This window comes from Eupeodes corollae, chromosome 2, assembly GCF_945859685.1.
Source record: "Eupeodes corollae chromosome 2, idEupCoro1.1, whole genome shotgun sequence".
Classification (NCBI taxonomy): Eukaryota; Metazoa; Arthropoda; class Insecta; order Diptera; family Syrphidae; genus Eupeodes; species Eupeodes corollae.
In genome coordinates, this window is record NC_079148.1 from 118,462,082 (window position 1) to 118,478,396 (window position 16,315).

General features: G+C 31.9%; 1 protein-coding gene across 6 annotated transcripts in view; it reads left to right on the top strand.

Annotated features, from left to right (window-relative positions):
* Positions 1-16,315, top strand: part of LOC129947395 (hippocampus abundant transcript 1 protein) — a 134,654-nt gene that overhangs the window by 97,318 nt on the left and 21,021 nt on the right. For 2 of the 6 annotated variants that reach the window (XM_056057930.1, XM_056057931.1), the window contains exon 2: positions 12,042-13,225. The exons of 3 other annotated variants lie outside the window; for them this stretch is intronic. In XM_056057930.1, coding sequence (XP_055913905.1) covers positions 12,455-13,225 — 771 coding nt within the window. In that variant the 5' untranslated portion in view covers positions 12,042-12,454. Of the gene's footprint in view, positions 1-11,896; positions 13,226-16,315 lie in introns of those variants that run through there. One more of the 6 variants, XR_008781710.1, reaches the window with a different exon arrangement.

The window sequence follows — 16,315 nt, forward strand, 5'->3', positions numbered from 1 at the left end:
CATTCCATCTTCTCCTCCACTCCCCTTCGATGCATAAAGGACCGTAGATCACACGAAGAACTTTTCTCTCGAAACGACCCAAGGTGCATTCATCCACTTTTGCCATAGTCCATGCTTCTGCACCGTATAGCAGGACGGGGATGATAACAGTATTATATAGCAACACTTTGGTCACGCGAGAGACTTTACCATTCAATTGCTTTCTTAGTCCAAAGAAACAGCAGTTAGCGAGACTTTTTCTTCGTTTTATCTCAGCGGAGCCTATGCAGACGAAGTTCTTGACTACCTCAAAGTTACGTCTGTCGATGGTGACGTTTTTACCAAGACGTCGGTGTTGTATGTCCTTTCTTGACGACAGCATGTACTTTGTTTTGCCTTCATTAACCGTTAAACCCATTTTTATCTCCTCGGCCTCAATACGCACAAAAGCCCCATTGACATCACGCTGAGTTCTTCCGATTATGTCAATGTCATCAGTATATGCTAGTAATGGAACAGACTTTTAAATGATAGTGCCTCTAGTGTTGACGTGTGAGTTCTGCACTTTTCTTTTAAGTATCTTGTCTTAAACCTTTTTTGACATCGAAAGGTTCTGTTAAGTTGTTTCTAACCTTAATGGAGCAGCGTGAATTCTCCATGGTCATCCTGCACAAACGGAAGAGTTTGGCAGGGATGCCAAAACAAGACATGGCTCTATACAGCTCGTTCCTGTAGATGCTGTCATATGCGGCCTTGAAATCGATGAAATGATGGGTGTCGATTTGGTGTTCTTGGGTCTTTCCCAGGATCTTTCGTGATGTGAATATTTGATCGACTGTCTACTTTCCTGGTCTAAAACCACACTGATAAGGACCTATCAGGTTGTTGACGATGGGCTTTAGACGTTCACATATTATTGCAAAGAAGATTTTGTTTTGATTTTTGATTTTAAAAACAAAACAATCAAAGTTCTAAATTCGATATCTTGAAAAGGAAATTGAAAAATATAAAGTATATTCATAAGCTATAAAAACCTCCATACTAAAAGCATTTTTAAACTCAAATTTAAAAAAAAATGTGTATATACAAAATTAATTTAAGAAAAAAACTACTCTAACGATTTTTAAGCAAAAGCTTTAAAAAAAAAGATTTTTTTGAGGAATCCTGTTCATAAAGGTAAAAATTCGACAAGCGCCTAAGAATCCTGTATTTTAAAATACTTAATATGAATCTACAGGTCGCCTTAGTACTTAAAGTATAGCTGAAGCATTGTAGCTCTAAAATACTCAAGTATTTTGGAATCGTAAAAAAAACTTGTACTACCATCTTGATCATAGAGCAGTTCTGATTCCTATAAGATTATTGTATCAAATATCTTAAAAAATGCTCTTTTATTCTCATTTACATAATTCCTAAATGTTGAAGGCTAATTTTAACAAAGGTGTTCTCTTTTTTATTTCAATTTACACTCCGATTTAAAAAGTAGGCAAAAAATATAATTTTAAACCTTATCTAGCTGAGGGATTATCCATTTGTCTTTACATTGCCCTGACATACTTTTCCAGACTTTAAAAACGGCGCGCCGCCACTCCACCGTTTGTCGCTAAAATGTTAAATTCCAACCTCCAATTAAACTGATAACAATTCGTATCTTTTATACGTTTCACATGCATATACATTCTTGTAAAATAGTTTGAATTCACCGCATGCATAACGTTTTATCTTTTCCAACACTTGAGTGGGCTTATATACATATGTACATATGTATAGAGAAATAACTTCACAAGTCTGAAGTATATTCTCTTCTCACCCGCATTTTCACATCACACATATAAGACCACTTAACACACTTTTCCTCCCACTCAAAATTTCCAAGTTCCAACATCTTATTTTATATAACTGCGCGTTTTCGTATAGAAAATTGGTGAAGGTGGTTATACTAAAACCAAAAAGCATAACAAAAAAAAACTGTAAGGATCGCTAAGGGCATAAGAAGTGGTAGCAAAGGGACCCTTTGACATTATAGCGAATGACTTTGAATACATCACGTTCCATCGTAAATATGTATATCTTTATCTATAGATATCTATTCACTCACCTACCGCACAACCCCAACCATCATCATTATGATCATCATTTAAGTGCGGTGTCCTTGTGTGCCTAGAGCCAACTTAAACACTATATCCGCTCGAGCGCCAATAATTGACCTTTAGTTCTGTGTTTTCTTTTTATCTATACGTAGATATACCTAGATAGATATAAAGATACTCATGTGCAGTGCAACAGCAGTAGAAGGAGGAGGAGCAGCAGCAGCAGCAAGTGTGTTCACTCGGTTGGTAATGATCTATTGTCCTTTAAATGCAAAACTGGTTTTCTATGTTATTGATTAAAACAGGACTTAACTATATAGTATATTTTTAAACAAGGACCTCCCTAGATATGCAACTAAACCAACAAAAAAATTAAAAGAAAATAAAACTTTTGTCAACTACTTATGAGTCCGGAAGTATACCACAAAACAAAGCAATATAAAAAAAAGGAAAATAAAAGTAAAAGTCTATGTGGAGCCCATGTTTGGCACAACACCAAATGTAGGTACCTATACCTGCCTTGCCTATACTTTGCTTCGTATCTCAGTTCAAATCTCAGTTGTGGCTGCATTGCAACATGTTGTGCAAGGATACACATTATACACACTTTGTCGTTATAATTTTAAAGGGGATATACCACCCCCAGTCTGCTTTCGTAGGTGAGTGAGGGTGTTTTGGTATAAGTTATGCACCTACTTATATGAAGGCGGTGGGTTCAGGTGTTGAATCGAGTGGTTTTGGTTTGTCAGAAACAACTTTGTCATTGGAAAATTGCAAATAGGTTGGCATCAGTAGGATTTTTGTTTCTGTTTACACAAAAAAAGGGTCGTTAAGGATATTGATGTTATTCGAAAACGCACCGCACTAAAGCAATAAAATTTCACATAAAATCTTTGAAAGACCGAGGTGAAATTCTCGTTGTAGTTGATTGAAAAATTTTTAATTAAACACACTCCCACTCGATACGACCACATTATATGCACTATATACTATAACTATACCATTACGGTACAAAAACGCTACACCAAATAGAGCAAAATGATTCATAGATATACTGCATTGTGTAATAGATGAGAATGGGATATATTGTGAGTACATTTTCAAATTAAGCTTTATACGATAATTCAGGATTTAAGAGTATGAAGTCGTCGTCGTCAGTGGGTCGTTATTCACAGATGCGATAAAGGATTTTCTTGTTGTAATGGTGTAGGTGTCGATGGTAGGATGATTCAGAGAAGAAAAAATGATAAATTGTAAATTTTTAGAAAAAAAAAAAAACTTTTAATTTTGAATTTTTCACAAAAAAATTGACCTTTTATGTAATTTTTGTAATAAGCCAGGTTTCGGTACGAACAGGAAAACAAAGTTTTTAGGAACTGAGTGCATTCAGAAGCAGATTATATTTTAGATAAGTGGGAGCTTCAAACAGAGACAAAATACAATGAAGTAGGGGATTGTACGTAGGACTGTTACACAAAAGTCTGGGTTTATTTTTGGAGTACGCACTCAAAGGCTTATGACTACCTCCAGTGCAAGTGATAGACAACGTGGGATAGGATTTTCGCCATTTATGTACATGTAACAAAAAGTTTATTTTCAATATTGATCGGTTTTTTTCCGTTTCTGCAAACAAAACTTGAACATTTCATCCAAATTCTAAAAATATAGAATTTAAGTAAAAAGTAAACATTTCCAAGCGAAAAAAATCAAGAATCCGGCTTAAGAGAAACGACAAATCCTAGAAACCTATTTTACTTAATCAGGAATCATTCTTTAATGAATACAAAAATTAACTAAACGGAACTGAGATAAGGGACCAAATTTGATTTAAAATCTCCATTAAACACCGATTTAAAAAAAAAATGCTTAGGAAGTTTTTTTGCGCTGTTCGATCAATTAATTTCGCTAAGTTTTAAAGGCAATTGGTCCATAAATACTAAGATGTTTCAGGATGTATTTTAGGCAGCTTTTAATGTATAAGTGGTTTCATTTTCTTTTGTATTGAGCTAAATTGTCACTTAAACAACAAATGACACTGATCGATAAAGTTTTGCCCCTGGCAATTAAATATTACTGTTCTGATCTTTTTTGACCACTTCAATTCAAATCCGACTCCAAAATTACTCTATCAAGTCAGGTTCTTGATATATTACTTTTTCAAGTTTGGAAGAAAAACATGTTTTTTTTAATACAATTCGTAATGGTTTTCTTAATCTATATTCAATGACATTTCGTTTAAATGTTTACAGCATATCAAACTATTTCGAAAAATCTCCATATATTCAATATCTCCTTAGCTTAATTTCGGACGTACTGTCAAGAATAGAGTTTCTTTTTTTAACTGCACATCGAGAATGTGAAAAGCTATACCCAGCTCTTTTTTTCCCTATCATTTTGATATTCAAAACTTTAAGACCAATGTGCATCGGTATCTCTTCTATTTTCCACTGTGTTTACAATTTAAATATGTTAAGGGTATTTATAACCCCTTGAGTGCCCGTTTATTATAAAAAAAATTGTTAGATTTTACCTATGATGCTGAACCATTTATGCTAAAACGATTTTGAATAAAAAAAAGGGAAATGGTTAGAAAGTAATTTATTAATCTGTAACGAATCACATCAAGTTTTTGAAATATATTACGAAAATAAAAAATAATATTGAAAACTTTTATTTTTAAGAATTAAAATCGAAATAAGGATTCGAAGTTGGCAATTAAAGTTATTAACTTCCTATAGTAAGTTATTGTAATGGGTCCGATTTGTCAAATGGAAAATTTTGACATTTGAAATAAGAGATTTTTAGAAAGATGTATGTGTGTGCGTGTGTACGTGCGTTCGTACGTCCGTACGTTCGCAACGTTTTTTCGTCGTCCATAGCTCAAGAACCAGTAGAGATATCGACTTTAAATAAATTTGCTTATATAGATAATAATGCGTAAAGATGCAGAAAGGACTCTCAAGAAAATTGCGTGCTTTTTATAAACCAAAAAAACTGAAAACAAAAATTTTGTTACCTCTTAAATTGTATGAATAAAAAATGATTTCATATCCAAAACAACGAAAAATAACGTTTTTAACATCTGGTACAATTTTGAGAAAAATCGAATCGGCAGTTTTTGTTTTACAAAAAATGAAAACCTAAACAAAAAATTAATAAATGTTAGTAAAGATTGAATTTTGACTCAATTTTCATTTAAAAACTTCAAGATATTGGCTTTAAACTAATTTTATCTTTTAAAAAATATTGTTGTCAACGTTCAGTAAAATTTTGAGAAAAATCTAATTGACAGTTTTTTCAAAAAAATAAACACCTTTAACCCTAGAAAGATTACACACAAATATCTTTTCAATTACTTGAGATTATGGCTTCAAATTTATTTTATCTTATAAAAAATTTCGTTTTTAACATTCGGTAAAAGTTTGAGAACAATCAAATTGACAGTTTTTTTTACAAAAACTAAAACCCTTAACAAAAAAATTAAAAGTTGCTAAAAATTGATTTTCGACTCAAATATCTTTTTAATACTTTTAAATATTGGCTTTAATCTTATTTTATCTTTTAAAAAATATTGTTGTGAACGTTCAGCAAAATTTTGAGAAAAATCTAATTTACAGTTTTTTAACAAAAAATAAAAACCTACAAAACAATACTAAAACTTGGTAAAAATTTACTTTCGACTCAAATAGCTTTTCAAAAACTAAAAATATTGTCTTCAAACTTTTTTTATTTCATAGAAAATATTGTTTTCGATGTTCAGCAATTTTTTTTTTATAAAAATACAACAGTCCGTTTTTTCATAAAAAAATAAAATCTACACGAAGTACGCAAATTTGGTAAAAATTGATGTTCAGTTCTTGATGTCGCTCAAATTGATTTCATTCATTCAATTTGTAAAAATTTAAGAAATTCTACTAAAATTGGTAAAAATTTGTTTTCAACTAAAAATCTTTTTAACAAAACTAGATTAAACTAAACTATTTCTTTATATGATTAATATTGGTGGTAATTTTAAAATTTGTATGAATAATTCAACTGACAACTTTTTTAACCCAACACGAAAACCTATAAACTTGTAAGCAAGACAATTTGAAAGACGGGATGGGAAGTTATCAGTATGGGTCGTATCCCAGCGTCTTTTTTTTAATTTGAGATTTTTCAAAATTTCAAAATTCAATGTTTTTCAAAATTTGATATAGCGTGAAATGAAGGCTTACAACAAATGAAACATTTTTAGAAACTAAGTAAGAAATTCTTGGCGTGTTGGTTAGTTCATGGGACTGTCATGTCATATGTCTTGGTTGCAATCTCTGTCTAAAATTTCGTTCAGGGGTACCGCCTCTTATAAGGAATAGACCGAACCTCTAAAAGTAATTCTTTACGACAGAAGCGCTTTCTCAAATTAGCCGTTAAGACTTGGTATACAAACTTTAGGCCTCTCTTTGAGAGTTGTAAGTCGGAAAATTGAACCTTCCCGATCTTAAATAAATAATTTAATTAAATCAAATTTGAACAAAGAATTACAATTAAAATTCGTTTTATTGTTTTTCAAAATATTCTCCATTAAGAGCAACACAGTTTTGCAAGCGTTTGAACCAAATTTCGTAGCACTTTTTTAACTCCGATTGAGGTACTTCCGAAACATAGTTTTTGAATGCATCAACGGCTTCTTCAGGGTACGAAAAACGTTGTCCGCGCATTTTTTTAATGTGCGGGAAAAAAAATAAGGCTTGGGTGCAAATCAGAACTGTACGGCGGATGACCCATTAATTCGATGTTTTGGTTGGTCAAAAATTCCTTTGTTTGAGCCGATGTGTGAGAGCTTGCATTGTCATGATGAAGAATGATTTGCCTCTTCTTCTGCTTTTTTCAAATTTTTTCAATGTTTTCTGGCGAACAAACTGTCCTATACCATTCAGAATTGACCGAATTGCGTTGCTTTAACGCTACTGTCGCTATGTGCCCGGTAATACAGAAGAAACAGGCAACCATTTGCTTCGATGTGCTTCTTCCGCGAACAACTTTTGTTGGATTTGGCTCATCTTGAAAGACCCATGCAGTTGATTGCTGTTTTGTATAGATATTATACACAGCCTTTGATGCACAATGACTGTATTTTTTCTCCATTTCCTTGTATCGTTCCAATGAAACCAATCGACACGAGCCTTCTTTTGAGCGTGTGTCAGATTATGCGGGATCCAACGCGAACAAATCTTTTTCCCAAAGATGACTCTATCTCACGATATGTAACATGTCGATCTTGCTTTATCAGTTTATGCACATGCTGCACTCTTGTCTTGATAAACCACGTCGAAGTTATGAAAAATTACCGCCCGAAAATGTTCACGAGTTAATTCCATTTTTTGCCCGAGATGCATTCTTCAAGTAACTGTCAACAACACAAATCGCGCTTAAATGCAACATGTTCTGTAGAAAGTTATTGTCAAAAATGTCAAACTTTCCGTTAAGAATGTCAGATGGCGTCTGGCAACACTTTTTGTTACCTAGGCTAAAATTATAAGTAGCAACCCTGGTATAGAAAAATTATGAAAAGAGATTTAAATTCAGAATAACTTGATTTTTTTTCATAAGTTTATCTTTGTTTTTGGGACATACAAAACAAATGTTTTTGTTGGTCAGTGAATAGAAGTCTATTTTCCAGATTTTAAGTATACAAATTAACTTTAGCATTTTGGCAGTGGTTTTTGTGTAAGTTTGTGTTTTTTGTTCAAAAATTGTCAATTATTTTTTTTAATTACCAGATCAAAAACGTTCCAATAAAAAATATAATTTTTGTCCTTCAGTTTTAAGAGCTGATAAATGTTTGTTTTTAGCTTTGGGAAATTTGTTTAGAAATTCTTAAAATCTAACCCTGAGAATTCTAGTTTTTTTTGTTTTAAGTAGAATAGAAAAAAAAATAAAATTCGCCAATTTTTCAATTTTTTGTAAGCAATTGTAACAAAAAAACTTAAAATTTCATCAAAATCGTTATTGCCGAAAATGATTTCCTTATACAAATTTTGTTACAGTCAAACTTCCCTATAACGAACTTCTACATAACGAATATCTATTACGAATTGATTTTGAGTACACATCTTTTTGGTTACTTTTTTGGTGTGTTTTGATTTCCTTATAACGAATTTCCATAAATCGAACTTTCCTCTACAACGAACAAATTTTGTTACTGAAATCAAAATCTCATACGTTTTTTCAAATAATTTTCTGGTAAAAACAAAAGCATGTAGAGAAAAAAACCTTTTAAGGTTTTGCAAGATTTTAAATGCAAGCATTCTATGTTCAGGCTTCAGTGAATATAGTTGAAAATTTTTCGAAGTAGCATTTCTCTTGAGAAAAAGTTGTTGATAATTAATAAAGTTGAAGCACTATTGACTAAGAGAACAGATATTGCTATTGACGTGCTTCGAACATTTCTGGAGATGAAGAGTAACCTACCGACTAATTTATTTGAATCTCTCAATTTGTTAGACGATTTTGTTGAAAAAGAAAAATGGAAGAATGTTATCCAAACTAAAATCACAGACTTCTTTAAATAAAAGTAAAAACAAAAAGTTTCTGTGTAACGAATTTTCTATATAACGAAATAATTTTCTGGTCCCGTGCAAATTCGCTTTAAGGAAGTTTGACCGTAAATTTTTAACACAGGCTCCTATTAATATTAAAAGAAAACATCTTGAATGAAGTTTAGTACTTTATGTTTTTATGCATTTTTGTATCGAAGTGATACAAAATCATCTCTTTTTTATTACCTACAGTAGTTTTCTGATCAAAACATAATAAATCAACCTCAACTTCAAGTCTTCCTTTACTGCAACTAATAAAAAATATCTGTGTAGAAAGTTTTTATTTATTATTTCTCTTTTCGTGGGCAGAATTCTTGAGAAATTACATCGTCTAGACTGAGGAGGAATATGGATGCAGTAAAATTACCAATTATTCAATAAATTCATATAAAAATATGCTCGTGTACATCGCAGATACTTTTTTTTCATTTTTATTCATCCTTGATTTGGTGTGTGTTGGATGATGCTATTATTTTTACATTATTATTCGTTACAAAAACAATAAGGTCGGTCATCTATCCCGAATTGCGTCATTCAAAAAACATACAATTTTCCACATTCAACCCACGGGATGAACCATCATCGTTATACATGATCGAAGTACATAAACACCTTTGTTGGCTTTTGTTTGAATTTATTTTATTTTGTATTCCTTGTTCCTGATGTAAGCTGATACGGTGAAAAAGCGTGGGTTTTTTGTTCTCAGTGTTGGAAAGTGATGATAATAACATTGATGCGACTTTTGTATTCATAGAAATGTGGGATTATACTTTATATGATGTGATTCGATCCTGTATTTTTCATTGACAATTCATAAAGAATACCACCTTCTTGTGTTCAATGATTTCGTGACTGTAATTTTTGACATTTTCTTATACCTTAATTTTTTTCACAAAATTCTTTATTAAAGCTTTCGAATTATAAAGACTTATGTGGTTATAATTAAATTTAATTTAATCTCTTCTCTAAAAAAAACACATTTCCGATTTCAAATCTTTATTAGCTGAAGAAAAACCCTTAAAGAAAAAATAAAATTTAAGACTTTTTTAACCAAACTGAATGTGTCAATTGATTACAAGTCAAGAAATAAGACTTGTGTTATTAAATTAATGTCAATTCATTGATAAGATATTTAAAGAAGAAATTACACATATTCCACTCTCCTATAAAAGAACAAACATGAAACGAAAAAATGAGTTCATTGACTTATTCCTCGAACTCAATTCAAGGGTTCTTCCTTTTAATGAGAACATAATTAAATAAGGCTTTATATGTTCCCATCAGGTGAATCCATTAGGCATTTCGTAAAAAAATAAATGATATTGTTCCTAATGGTGTTCATTAAGAATGTGAAATATTTTTTGTTTTTTGAGAACATTGTACATTAAAAAACATGGGGTAATCTCTCCTCTCCTTATTCACATATGAACTAAAACTTTTCTTGTATATATTTACATACTTTACAGGAAACAAATTCTTATCCTTGTTGGTTCATTTCTATAAAACAGGCGTTTCCTAATTACGTACAAAGTTCGTTGACTTTTCCAGCATCAAACTCTTGAACCATAAGATTTATTTGTACTTTAAAAGCTCTTATGTGTAATGATTATTTTGTTTTGTTTCAAAGAACAGAATTAAAAGTTACACAAGAACATTCTGTGTTTAATGTTAAACAAAAATACATTATGAAAATGAATCTTATTATTTTTAACTTTATATGTTCTGAAAATGAAAAATTAATTCAATTTGATTTCGAATTAAACTTTGGCAACATGTGTATTCACTTGGGTCTTTGTTGTTTTCATTTTAAATTACTGTGAGGCAATCAAATAATCAACATTGAAAAGATATTAAGACAAAGCTGTAAACGGTGATTAATTATTAAATCCGTAAATTTTTGTATTAGATGCGCTGAAAAAACATTAAATATGTAAATTTTTTAAGTAAAGTAATAAAATGTATGTAATTTATTTTTAAATTTGTTGAAAGATTGAATTTTTCCTGTGTTAAGGGTTGTCAACAGTAAATAAGTTCGTATCTGAGGCTTGTTGGTGCTTCGCAACTGGGTTTTTCTGGGTCACGAAGTCACCCTGACGCACGATCTTCAACCTGAAGGACCAGGTTCTCGATTTAACTCCAAGGACGGTATAACCGCTCCTTACAGGCCTGGGTTCGAATATGTCGAAGTGGCCCTATAAGGTGTTTACTAAGTAGTTTAACCTTACTGGAACTGTAGACGCCACAGTTGATTCCATCTCGAGAACTCGTCCGCTGCCGTTGGATAAAAGGAGAGGTGTCTTAGTTGAAACACCAATTCCCTCTCTCGTTTCCACTGGGGGTGGAACCCAATCTCCAGTTGAGGTACTAGGCACCTTATGTTCACCACATGGAATCTGTGGCCGCTTGTGTCCTCTTGAATGCACATGTCTACCATTTGAACATCGACATTTTGTTTTTCTTGTACTTTTTCAAAAACAGTAACCCTTTCGAACAACCTCCTAAAATTAAAATCACATAATTTGAATGGATGTACTCCAAAAATTTCACGATTTTAGGTTTTAAGACAATGTTTTGAATTTAAATTTTCTTCCTGTGTCGAATTAATTAAATTATTATTTATCTAAATCGAATAGAAGTTGTGAAAGCTATGATTTCAAAATCAAATGGGGTGGCGCAACAGTCCGTTGTGAACCAGAGCCTAGTGACTTACAACTCTCAACCATTCCTGCGTGCGAGTACTGTTGTCAGGAATGGAAGGGACCTACAATTTTAGGCCGAATCCGAACGGCTAGTTTGAGAAAGCACTTTTTTTTCATGACAAGAATTACTCTTGAAGGATTTGTCAATTTCTCGCAAGAGGCAGTACCCGCGAAAATTATTTTTTTTTTTAAATTAAGGTGGCACCTATGATTTTATTATTAACGTTCAAAACGTTAAAACCCAATATGTGTACTTTCTTCAAAACTAGTTTTACGGCAGAACAAAATTTTAAGCGATATTGGGTTATAAGTTTTTATAATAATAATTTTATTGACATTTTCTAAAAAACTTAAAACCCGTTAAACTAGTTTTGAAGATAATATGGTTGTACAAAATTGTTAAATCGTTGAAAAATCATATTTTTTTAAAGAATGACTTAATGTTTTTGAGGTTCAATGGACATAAGCTATAACTTCTAAGTACAAGGTCAGTAATTAGGACTCATTACAATCTTTCTATATCATAAGTAAATATTGAAAAAAATAGGTTATCAACATTTTTGAACAAAGATAATTTAGCAAATTTAATGGATTTATCAACAAACAATCAGTTCTGGAGTGATATTCAAGATTCAAGTCATATTAAAACAAAAATTAAACAACAATTAAAAAAACACAAATTTAACTTGCAGATAATAAAGAACATAAAGAAATTAACCACATAGTGCTTATTTTAACTTATCAGTCTTGTGTTGCATATCTGAGAGATTATGATAAGACAAGTGCCTCCAATTATAAATTTATTTCAAAACAAAAATAAATTTAAAACAAATACACAAACTTTCCTCTCAACGCTAAAAACCTAAAACAACAAAAAACAAATTAGTTATTGTTAATAATTTTATTTCTGTGATCCATGTCTGACAAACAAAAAAAAAATATAACAAAACCAAATTGATTAATGCAAACTTTAAGTAGGCAAAATCTTCTGATTGTGATAGCTCAAAGCATACAACAAACAAATTATGAATAAATGTGTGCATTTTGTTTTAATAAATCACTAAAACTTTAAATACAAACAACAATAAAAAAGAACAAAATAATTATGACGTCAAATAACGAAGAAAGTTATGCATCACCGTCCATAACCGACATCAGTGACAGCAGCATCGATGTTGACGATGAAGAAGATGAATCCTGTCATCCGCTGTCGCCCGAATGTTCCTGCAGTAGTTTAAATAGTGAAACCGCATCAACAATTGCCTGTACAAGTGACAATACCATACCTTCCTGCGTTCCATTAGTAGCAGTTCAAGATAGTCCTGGGACATCATCGGCAGCATCTGTTTCGACATCAACTGCGTCCACAGCACCAATTGATCGACACTATCCGCCTGACAATCGTTTCCTACATCGCAAATTACCCCTACCCGCATCGAAACGTAATTTACTCCAGACCAGCGGAGGTGCTTGTGGAGCTGGTGGAGGAGGTTCAAGTGCTGATAATGATAATCTCTCAGAGTCAATTGCTACCACAACAACAGAAATCGATATCGATCAGGATCTTAGTTTGCGCACAGATATAATAACTGATACACATCTAAGTCCATCAGCCGGAGGCGGCTGTGGTGGCGCCGAAACTGGCGCCTGGAAGGGTGGCTCGGAAATTGTTCGTAGTTGCTCGATTCGCAGCAAGAGATCATTTGCATTGTCGTTGCGGAGTTCGATTCGTTCCTGTTCTGGATTTAAGTGTGAACGTCAGAAGTCCGCATCGCACGGCGCATTGCCACATCCGCATTCGCTTCCCGTAGTCGTTCAAATTAAACCAAAAATTAGAATTGTAGAATTTATACGAAGGATATTTACACATTTTAAGGTAATTGTTTTTTTTTTTCATTTTTGGTTCACTTTATAAAATTACACAGCAGTAAAAAAAGAACTGTCATACATTTTTTAAGTGACTTTTGAATTATCAACAAAAACCATAATTTCTGTCATTTTTAACAGCTGTCATGATTTCTGGCATTTCTTACAAACGTTTTATCATTACATCTGTTTAGTAAAGCAATTGACGATACGTCAGTTCAAAATTATTAAATTAAATCCGATTAAAATCGATATTATCTCAACAGATGTTTTTGAAACATGATTTTCACAATTGTCTGAACTTTTAAAAGAAATCACTCTGGGTTTTCCAAATTTATATTTATGAGAAGATTTTAATTGCAATTTACTAAGCCCAAACATTTTAATTGATAACATGCGTTCACTCAATCTTAGCCCAGTTAATACTGTGACTCCCAATCACTTCTTTGACGGGGGCGCAACACTGTTGTTTTTTTTGATCAACTTTCCGCACCTTTTCAAGGAATGACTTAATATTTTTGACAATAAATTTTAATCTTAAATATGCCGTCAAACAAATTTCATATCGTGATTTTAAGAATATTAATGGTCTTCACTTGGAGGAAGATACAAGAGCCATTATTAGGGATAACATTTTCTACATGCCTTATTCCAACGAAAAAGTTCAATACTTAATGAACAAGATAAATCTTCTCTATGACACCCATGTGCCTTTGAAAACAGAAATTTTGAAATAAAATGATAAGCGCCGGTTTACAAATAATATGAGATCGTTAATGCAAAAACGGGATCATGCATTTAATAATTGGGGTATCGATTGCCCGAGTTACGACTCACATTTTGTTCTCTTCGGAACAGAGTTATTGCTGAAATTCGTGAAGCATTTGCCTCTCGAACACTTCTAGGGGTGTCTCGTTTGGGAAAGACTCAGATCATCCTGGTTTCGGGTTTCGAGCAGTAGATTCTATTGATGTTGTAGAAAGCTTACTCTCAAACAAGTCTAATGCTATTGGTCGGGACGGAATTCATCCAAAATTTATAAAAATGATTCTGCCATTTTTGCTGCCCTACATCACGTTTACATTTAACTCAATTTTAATGTCTGGAGTTTATCTTGACATTTGGAAGGTGGCAAAATTCTTACCACTTCCTAAAAATGATAAAGGAACCAAATTCAGACCTATCTCAATTCTTTCTTATTTATCTAAAATTTTTGAGAAAATTTTGTAGAAACAAATTAACGCTTTTCTTACGACTAACTCCCTGCTTACCTCGCAACAATCTGGTTTCCGTAAAAAGCACAGTTGTATAAGTGCGCTTTTGAACGTAACTAAATACATAAGTCAATCGTTGGATAAGGATGATGTATGCAGCAGTTTAATTTTTCAACAGGCGCCATAAAGCTCCAATATTCATATTTAAACAATAGAAAATAAGCAGTCCAAGCTGGTGACAGTTTGTCCAATTTTTTACCAACGTTATCTGGCGTTCCTCAAGGATCAATACTGGGTCCTTTACTATTCTCAGTGTATGTAAACGAACTACCATCTTTAATCGATAATAGTGCCTGTCACTTGTAAGCCGATAACGTCCAACTATATCTAAGCTGCCCTCTCGGACTTATTGACTTACTTACTTAAATGTAAAATTTTCAATTTCCTTAAAAAAAAAAGACTATTTTGTCGCTCTCCGATTGTGTTACTCATCCACGTGCTCATTTAAATTATTAATTTCATTCATATCCAACAAATAAAATATACTAGAAATATGTAGTTATGCTTCTCATAAACAGAGTAAATCATGTTAATTGCTGCTCACTCGACTGCTGAATGATTTCCATTAAAAAAGATATTCTTTATTTTTCACACCAGTTTTAACTGCTCTCCATGTGAACAAACCAAACTATAAATAAACCATTTGATATACAAAACAATTTAATTGACTCCATCAGTGTCCAGACTGTTCTAGTTTTGACTCTCATTTTCAAATGATAAATTATCAGAGTGTGATACAAATTGCACACAAGGTTTGCATTTGATTTGATAATTGCAGTTACTTAATTACGTAACTCTTCGATTTGTTGGCTTAAAAATAGGAATTTAAACAAATTCGAATCAATTTCATTTTCATCAATCAATAAATGGCAATCCTCAAAAAAATCGTTTGACAAAAAGCAATACATACGTGTGTCGTTTCTTTCAGATGTCAAAATTACCATCTTAAAAAATTGACATCTGTCAATTATTCTTAATACCGTGTTCACATTGGATTCTTTTGAGGGGATTCATTTTTATGTTACAATCTCCTTTTCTTAGAATAGTAAAAAAGAGACAGTAAAGCGGGGCAAGCATTTGTGATTTTACACTACCATAAAAACATCAAAATGTGAACAGAGCCTTATATCTTTTCATTAAATCAAACAAATCAAACAAAATGTACAGAACTTAAAACTTAGAAATCTCCGAATATCATAAACTAATGTAAATTACATATACTCTTGTGTATGTTAATAAGTAATAGAGTTTATCTAGTTTATCAAAACTTCATAAATGTTAAATCATTATCTGTCAAATTGCCAGCTGTCACTTTTAACGTTGACAGATTCGTAAAATGTGCTGATTTAATAATTCATAAAACCAAACTAATTTGTTCGGATTTCTGCATCATTATATTATCAAAGCTTACATAGGAATTATTTTGGTTGTCAACTTAATTGTCAAATCAATTGAATGGTCAATTTCAGTTGAGAGACTGAGGGGCCTGTTATAGCTATCAGTAAAATATATCAGTAAAATGTTTGTTTTTAGTTTTTGAACATGTTACACATTTATTTCGAGCAAAAGATTGATGCAATAAGATGAATCCTATATTCAAGTATTTTTTTCAAAAAGTAACAATAAATTTAAAAATAATTTAATTTAATTTGATTAATGATGACATGTCTTTTTACTGAACAGCTGACTGTCAAAAACCAAACAAAATCCAACATTATTAAAAATTTTACTGATGAAAGCAACAGTAAAAAAAATTGTCTGAGGCACGAAGCTTCAAAGTAACATTTAATTTGATGACGTAAATTTACTGATTGCTATAAACGCTC